The 8,452-nt window shown below is 37.7% G+C and overlaps 1 protein-coding gene across 1 annotated transcript in view; it reads right to left on the bottom strand.

Annotated features, from left to right (window-relative positions):
• GLRA3 (glycine receptor alpha 3) overlaps positions 1 to 6,798 on the bottom strand; it is a 109,464-nt gene extending 102,666 nt beyond the window's left edge. The window contains exon 1 of the mRNA XM_024750514.1: positions 6,664 to 6,798. Within this exon, the coding sequence (XP_024606282.1) occupies positions 6,664 to 6,798 (135 nt within the window). The remainder of the gene's footprint in view (positions 1 to 6,663) is intronic.
• Between the last annotated feature and the right edge of the window lie 1,654 nt (positions 6,799 to 8,452).

Here is an 8,452-nt window from a genome sequence, read left to right as displayed (position 1 = left end):
ATTCCCTTGTATGTTATTTGTTGCTTTTCCCTTGCTGCTTTTAATATTTTTTCTTTGATTTTAATTTTTGATAGTTTGATTAATATGTGTCTTGGGATGTTTCTTCTTGGATTTATCCTGTATGGGACTCTCTGTGCTTCCTGGACTTTATTGAGTATTTCCTTTCCCATATTAGGGAAGTTTACAACTATAATCTCTTCAAATATTTTCTCAGTCCCTTTCTTTTTCTCTTCTGCTCCTGGGACCCCCTATAATTCCAATGTTGGTACGTTTAATATTGTCCCAGAGGTCTCTAAGACTGTCCTCAATTCTTTTCATTCTTTTTTCTTTATTCTGATCTGCAGTAGTTATTTCCACTATTTTATCTTCCAGGTCACTTACCCATTCTTCTGCCTCAGTTATTCTGCTACTGATTCCTTCTAGAGAATTTTTAATTTCATTTATTGTGTTGTTCATCATTGTTTGTTTGCTCTTTAGTTCTTCTAGGTCCTTGTTAATTGTTTCTTGTATTTTCTCCATTCTATTTCCAAGATTTTGGATCATCTTTGCTATCATTACTCTGAATTCTTTTTCAGGTAGACTGCCTATTTCCTCTTCATTTGTTTGGTCTGGTGGGTTTTTACCTTGCTCCTTCACCTGCTGTGTGTTTCTCTGTCTTCTCATTTTGCTTAACTTACTGTGTTTGGGATCTCCTTTCACAGGCTGCAGGTTCGTAGTTCCCATTGTTTTTGGTGTCTGCCCCCAGTAGCTAAGGTTGGTTCAGTGGGCTGTGTAGGCTTCCAGGTGGAGGGGACTGGTGCCTGTGTTCTGGTGGATGAGGCTGGATCTTGTCTTTCTGGTGAGCAGGACCACATCTGGTGATGTGTTTTGGGGTGTCTGTGACCTTATTATGATTTTAGGCAGCCTCTGTGCTAACGGGTGGGGTTGTGGTCCTGTCTTGCTAGTTGTTTGGCATAGGGTGTTCAGCATTGTAGTTTGCTGGTCATTGAGTGGAGCTAGATCTTGGCGTTGAGATGGAGGTCTCTGGGAGAGCTTTTGCCGTTTGATATTACAAGGAGCTGGGAGGTCTCTGGTGGACCAATGTCCTGAACTTGGCTCTCCCACCTCAGAGGCACAGGCCTGACACCTGTCCAGAGCACCAAAACACTGTCTGCCACACGGCTCAGAAGAAAAGGGAGAAAGAAAGAAAGAAAGAAAGAATGAAAAGAAAGAAAGGAAGGAAGGAAGAAGGAAAAGGGAAAAGAAAGAAAGGAAGGAAGGAAAAAGGAAAAGGGAAAAGAAAGTTATTAAAATAAAAAATTTTTTAAATTAAAAAACTAAAAAGTAATAAAAAAGAAAGAAGAAAGCAACCAAACCAAAAAACAAATCCACCAATGACAACCAGTGCTAAAAACTATACAAAAAAAAAAAAAATCCAAAAAAAACAGACAGATAGAACCCTAGGACAAATGGTATAAGCAAAGCTATACAAACAAAATCACACAAAGAAGCATACAAATACACAGTCAGAAAAAGAGAAAAAGGAAATATATTTTTTTAAAAAAAAAAAAAAAAAGGAAGAGAGCAGCCAAATCAATAAACAAATCTCCCATGATAATAAACTCTAAATACGAAACTGAGATAAACATAAAACCAAAAATAAATTAGATGCAGAAAGCAAACCCCAAGTCTACAGTTGCTCCCAAAGTTCACTGCCTCAATACTGGAATGATTCACTGTCTATTCATGTATTCCAGAGATGCAGGGTACATCAAGTTGATTGTGGGGATTCAATCCACTGCTCCTGAGGCTGCTGGGAGAGATTTCCCTTTCTCTTCCTTGTTCGCACAGCTCCTGGGGTTCAGCTTTGGATTTGGCCCTGCCTCTGCGTGTAGGTCACCTGAGGGCATCTGTTCCCCCACTGCCAGACAGGATGGGGTTAAAGTAGCAGCTGATTCGGGGGCTCTGGCTCACTCAGGCCGCGGGGAGGGAGGGGCATGGAATGCAGGGCGAGTCTGCAGCGGCAGAGGCCGGCATGACGTTGCACCAGCCTGAGGTGCACCATGTGTTCTCCCAGGGAAGTTGTCCCTGGATCACGGGACCCTGGCAGTGGCGGGCTGCACAGGCTCCGGGAGGGGAGGTGTGGAGAGTGACCTGTGCTCGCACACAGGATTCTTGGTGGCTGCAGCAGCAGCCTTAGCGTTTCATGCCCGTCTCTGGGGTCCGCACTGATAGCCGTGGCTCGCACCCATCTCTGGAGCTCATTTAGGCAGTGCTCTGAATCCCCTGTCCTCGCTCACCCCAAAACAATGGTCTCTTGCCTCTTAGGCAGGTCCAGACTTTTTCCCGGACTCCCTCCTGGCTAGCTGTGGTGCACTAGCCCCCTTAAGGCTGTGTTCATGCAGCCAACCCCAGTCCTCTCCCTGGGATCTGACCTCCGAAGCCCAAGCTTCAGCTCCCAGCCCCCACCCACCCTTGTGGGTGAGCAGACAAGCCTCTCGGGCTAGTGAGTGCTGGTTGGCACCGATCCTCCGTGCGGGAATCTCTCCACTTTGCCCTCCGCACCCCTGATGCTGGGCTATCCTCCATGGCTCCAAAGCTTGCCTCCCATTACCCCCTGTCTCCACCAGTGAAGGGGCTTCCTAGTGTGTGGAAACTTTGCCTCCTTCACAGCTCTCTCCCAGAGATGCAGGTCCTGTTTCTATTCTTTTGTCTCTGTTTTTTCTTTTTTCTTTTGCCCTACCCAGGTACGTGGGGAGTTTCTTGCCTTTTGGGAAGCCTGAGGTCTTCTGCCAGCGTTCAGTAGGTGTTCTGTAGGAGTTGTTCCACATGTAGATGTATTTCTGATGTATTTGTGGGGAGGAAGGTGATCTCCATGTCTTACTCCTCTGCCATCTTGAAAGTCTCTCCCTACCTTTATTGTTTTTATTTTGTAAAAATAATTTATTCTATGGGCTCTGGTGAAAAGTCATGGTTCATTGAGTAAATATTGACTTAAGGCACACAGCAGAGCAATTCTCTCTCCAGCATATGTGTGACAAGATGGAGAGCCATCTGTTTGCTGAAGATAGGACATTATGACAATATATCCACTTTGAAATACAGCTCTATATACACACCCTAACTGCTATACAGTTACATATGAATTTTTAAAAAAAAATTCCAGCTTACAAATGCTGTCACCCCAGAATATAATCCTTATCCACAACTCACCACAGGTTTGCAGGAGTACGATTACTGAGAGTCACTTAATGTGGAGATATTAAGCTTCACCTCATTGTAACAATAAAAAAAATTATGTTCCTTTTGTCACCACCATTTTAAAAGACAGGATAGACGCACCTCTCTCACCAAGGCCATGTAAGAGTGACTGATGATGGTAAACCAGTTTTTATTTTTAATTTAATCTTTTTAAGAACTGTGGTTTCCAACAGTTGTTGAATCATCATCTGCTGAAGAAGAATGTGAACTTGGGGTAATGGAGGCTAAACAAATCCTTAGAGAACCCCATTATATATAATGACGTATGATTCAAATGTGAGGGAAATTAGGGAAGTTTAGAATTTCCACAACATACATAGAAAATTTTTGATGACTATATGTCAAGAATAATAAAATTGTACTCAAGTGAGAATGGTTGGCACTACATTAAGTTAATTAGACAAACACTGGGAAAGGATGAGTTTAACAGTTAAAAAGAAATTTGTGCTTAAGCTATTGGGGAAAAAATGCACATAAATATTAAGAAAAACAAAGTTGGTGCAAGAAGAAGATGCAAAATATGTTAAAGATTCAAATTAACTTAATTTTCAAAAAATGGCTAAAGTAGAATATCTACTAGAGATATTTTCTCAAGAATCAAATAATTACCTCAAATGGGACTAAAGCTTATTTTAAAATGGGGAGAGATACAATAGGTTAGAAACTAGACCAGTAGAGGGAGCATAATATAGTTGGTCAACGAAGACACTAAGCATGGTTAAGATCTCTGTTAAGCAAATACATAAAGATTGGGAGAATTATTCACTTTTATTTTAGATATGAATTCTCAGATGCAAAGATATCTATTAATGATTACAAGTAATTTAAAATTCCATCCTCCCAATTTAATACATTGTTTCAGTTGAATTCAGTTATTTGTATTGTAAGAACAAAATTAAGTATATTCGTATAAAAAATGTGAATGTTAAAAAAATAAATACAAGATTTTGTAAAAATAAATTAACTTAATACTATGGCAAGTAAAACAATGGGGTAAAGTTTAGTTGCAGAGCTGTGATGGTGGAAACTATGAATAAAATACATCAGAGTAATCAAGTGGTAGCAAAATATTTTGATTCTTAAGATAAAAAATCTAATTTTCTCTATGCCTATGTAGAGGGACACCATATTGCAGCTATCCTACCTGATACCAGTAAAATTTTTTACAAATATTGAATCTGATTATGTGAACAGAAATAATGTCACATGTTTATGAGTCTGGAAGGTTAAAAAGAAAGATATCAAGGTGGACTTAGTTAATTTTATAATACTTTACCTCTGGGGTGTTTGATTAATGTTCATTGATGCTGCTTGTGACTCTGAAGAAGCAAGTGATAGATGCTAAAAATGATTTCAAAAGGATACATTATGATGGAAGATGAAGGAATGGAAAGGATTTCTATGCTGGAGAAGGGAAATAAAACTGAGTGAGGGTCCCTGGGAGGGTGTATTTGCAATATTCTGCAAGTTTGTGGCATAATATTATTCTGCAAAGGAAGTCTGTCTAAAAGTAAGAAATTTAGCAGATGTAGTCGTCATCCTATGGAGTGTGTGTTATAAGCACTTAGTGCTAGACTGATGAACTATGTCATAAAAAGCAGAGACCTTCAGGAACATGACAATCTTTGAGGTTTTAATGAGGAAATCCAACCATGTCTTCTCTTTTTTCCAAATCCCTTCCTCCACCCCACAAAGAAAAGTCAGGCTAGAAACCTTTCCAACTATTGCTGTTGAAACTGTTTCACGGAAGTGATCTTGCAAAAGAGAAAGTATAAGCATATGTCCAGGCTTTCAGGATGATACAGTGTTGTATAGTAGCAATTAAAATGAGGAAGTTGTCAGGGCTAGAAATATAATTTGGGAGGTCTAGGTAGAAAAAAATCCAGTAGAGATTCATTTGTCTATAAACATGATTTGAATTGGGTCTGTATAAATACAGGGAATAAATCAGGACCAGAATAAATAAATAAAAGTCATATGAGCATCCTAAAAAAAAAAGAATCAGGACCAGATATTCAACCAGAATCCAGAATATGTCAACTTCTGAAACAGGATTATAGTGACTTCAGGGTCAAAACTGCACCAGAACCACACTGTGCTTACACTAGCAAATCATGTCATTTCCTCTGTGTTTACACACAGGTACACACATTAGTGTTAATTTATATACTGCAGTGAAGATAATTCTATATAATGCCCCCAAAATGAGTTCAGTTCTTCTCCACTGAGGCTTTTATTGTAATTATAGTATATTGAGTTTGAATAGAACCACAGAGATGCTGCTAAATGACTAAATATTGCATACATGAGGAAAACAGCATTTTAAAAAAGTGGTGCCTGAATAAAGTCTCTTCCAGTTGAGAAAGATCCTCTACACACACACACACACACACACACACACACACACACACACACACACACACACCTACACAGCCTCCCACATAATAACTTACATATTAGATTTTTCCTTAGAAAATTCGTTATCAAGTCATTCTGATATATGTAAAATAAAGATAATTCTCTTAATAATGGCTTTAGAAGCTAATAAATCTTTAAGCTTTTCATATCCTATTTTAGCTAAAATCAACTTTGAAAATTAATGTACATTATACTTGCTAAATTTAGGAATGGAGTATAATTCTAGGTAATTTAAGAACCACAATACATAGTTTCAATTTTTTAAAAAGTTCCTAAAAATAATAAAAAATAAAATTAATTAATTAAAAGTTCTGGCTAGACAATCTTACAGATATTCAGTGGTTCATGTGTCTATTTTATTTTAGCTAAAATGTACAATGAAAACTATAAGGCAAAGAAAAGATACAACATGATCTTTAGAGAAACTTGTAAGATTCGAAACAGAATACATTTGGTTTGGAAATGATAATATTTTAGCTTTAATAACTTGATTATGTAAAATGTTCTCAATTACACAGTGATGAAGTCTCAGTTCAGTGAGTTCAGTTAAATTAAAGCATATACCACAATTTGCAAAATAGTTATGATATTTGATCAAATATTCATTTGGAAAGGTTATCAGAATACTTAAAATAACGTTATAAACACATTTGTAAGTATACAAAATAATTAAATGTGACATTATTTACTCTATGCTTATGTCTGCTTATTAAAGAACATTGACAATAAATAAATAATTCATAAGGTAAAGTTTTAGTTTTAATTTGAGATCTAATATTTAGTTACTGAAATGAGAAAAATCAATCTTGTTTTCACTAACCATCTCTAAATGAAACATTGCCTGCAGTTGATGGTAATTTAATTATACTATTAAGTTTATCTTTTAAAATCTCACTGTATGAATTTTGGCTTTCAATTACATATTACCAGCAGAAAAATTGCCATGAACATGATTACAAACTACCCCAGTGTGAAATTCATTACGAAGTCAACATGCCTACTTACCATGGTTGTCTCAGCGATCGAACCAAAGCTGTTTATGAATATGTTACACGTGACATTAACTGGAGAGCCTGAAAAAGAGATTAAAACAGAAAAGCTGTTTAGATACTGATCGAAAATATTTTCAAGTAGCTCCATGCCTCTAATTTGTAGTTTAAAAAAAAAAAGGATTCAAAGCATTTCATTATCTGGCTACAAAGCTTTGTCATTAGACTTGATAGCTATACAAGTAAAAAACACTGAAATATTGTGTGGTAGGGGTTAAAATAACTCAGTTAATCTCTGCCTAAGCTAGTCAGATAAAATCACACACAAAAGCTGATATCTAAGCCTAACTTATTTTGTTTGTTTTTACACGAACGTAATTGAGTCACTTAATTTTACAAGGTTTGCTACAAAAAAAAGACAGCAGCCCCTTCCCCTATACCCCCATTTAATCCCTCCCTGGAGATGATCACTTCAACTCATTTAAACAACTCTTTGGATGTTTACCTCAATTTCTCTGAACAATAAGTTTATTTTACTCCTTTAGATGTTTTCATTTTAGACATATGTTCTGACGGCCACAGCAGAAGGTAAGGATTTTGCTTTCTTTCACACCTTATTCCCACCCCTGCTACCTTACACCTTTTTTCTGTCCTCCCATTACCCAAATACAGCTACATTGTCACTGTTGTTAGATCACTATTCACTTTTTACTTTATTATGACAAGGTAAATGTTACCTCCAACTAACCATATAATATACTATGATCACTCTTTCCTGCAGAACATGTTCCTGAGGTAGATAATTGTTTTATGTATTTCACATAGTTTCCTCCATAGGTATCATTAACTTATGCACAAGTTCTGAAATGTCTAAACTGTGTTTCTGTATCAGACTCATCAGATCCTCTATTAACTTTCTCTTCCATCAGGCTTACTCCATCCTAGATTTGTTGTCCTGGAGCATAGCAGTCATCTTATGCTTTCCCATAATCCTCCTACTGGAGATGCTCATCCTTCTCCTTTGTGGGACCTCTTTTCGTGGTCCCCATTCCTTCTTCTTTCTTGGCCCATTTCTTCATTTTAGTGGAACATGTCCTTCAGTAATTTTTTGAGAAATGGTGCATAACGATGTGAAGCTTTTCAGAACTTGCTTATTTACAAATGTTCTTTTTTATGCCCTCACACTTAATTAACACCTAGATTTGGTACCACATTTTAGGCTGGAAATTGTTTTTTCTTCTGAATTTTAAAGACATTTCTTCATTAGCTTCTATTTTCTAGTATTGCTGTTGAAAGCTCCAAAGCCATTCTGATTGTTGATCCTTTGTCAACATAAAAGGGATGTTCTCTTTGTACCAATATTTTTTTTTTTTTTTTTTTTTTTTTTTTTGCGGTGCGCGGCCCTCTCACTATCATGGCCTCTCCCGTTGTGGAGCACAGGCTCCGGATGCGCAGGCTCAGCGGCCATGGCTCACGGGCCCAGCCGCTCCGCGGCATGTGGGATCCTCCCGGACCGGAGCACGAACCCGCGTCCCCTGCATCAGCAGGCGGACTCTCAACCACTGCGCCACTAGGGAAGCCCTGTACCAATATTTTTATTCTTTAAAAAAACGGCTTCATTAGTTAAGATAGCTTATCACTCAAGGTTTTAATTTACATTTACTTAATTACTGGTGCACAAGTTTCACCTTCGCTTTTCTACTCATTTTCTGATAGCATTTATCTTGCCAGAATGAGGTACAGAAAAAAAAATTATTTAAAAGTAAAGTCTAGGGCTTCCCTGGTGGCACAGTGGTTGAGAGTCC

This window comes from Neophocaena asiaeorientalis, unplaced genomic scaffold (genome assembly GCF_003031525.2).
Source record: "Neophocaena asiaeorientalis asiaeorientalis breed wild unplaced genomic scaffold, Neophocaena_asiaeorientalis_V1.1 scaffold180, whole genome shotgun sequence".
Taxonomy (NCBI): domain Eukaryota; kingdom Metazoa; phylum Chordata; class Mammalia; order Artiodactyla; family Phocoenidae; genus Neophocaena; species Neophocaena asiaeorientalis.
Note: the sequence above shows the minus strand (reverse complement) of the source record. Positions and strands in the feature narration are given on the sequence as shown.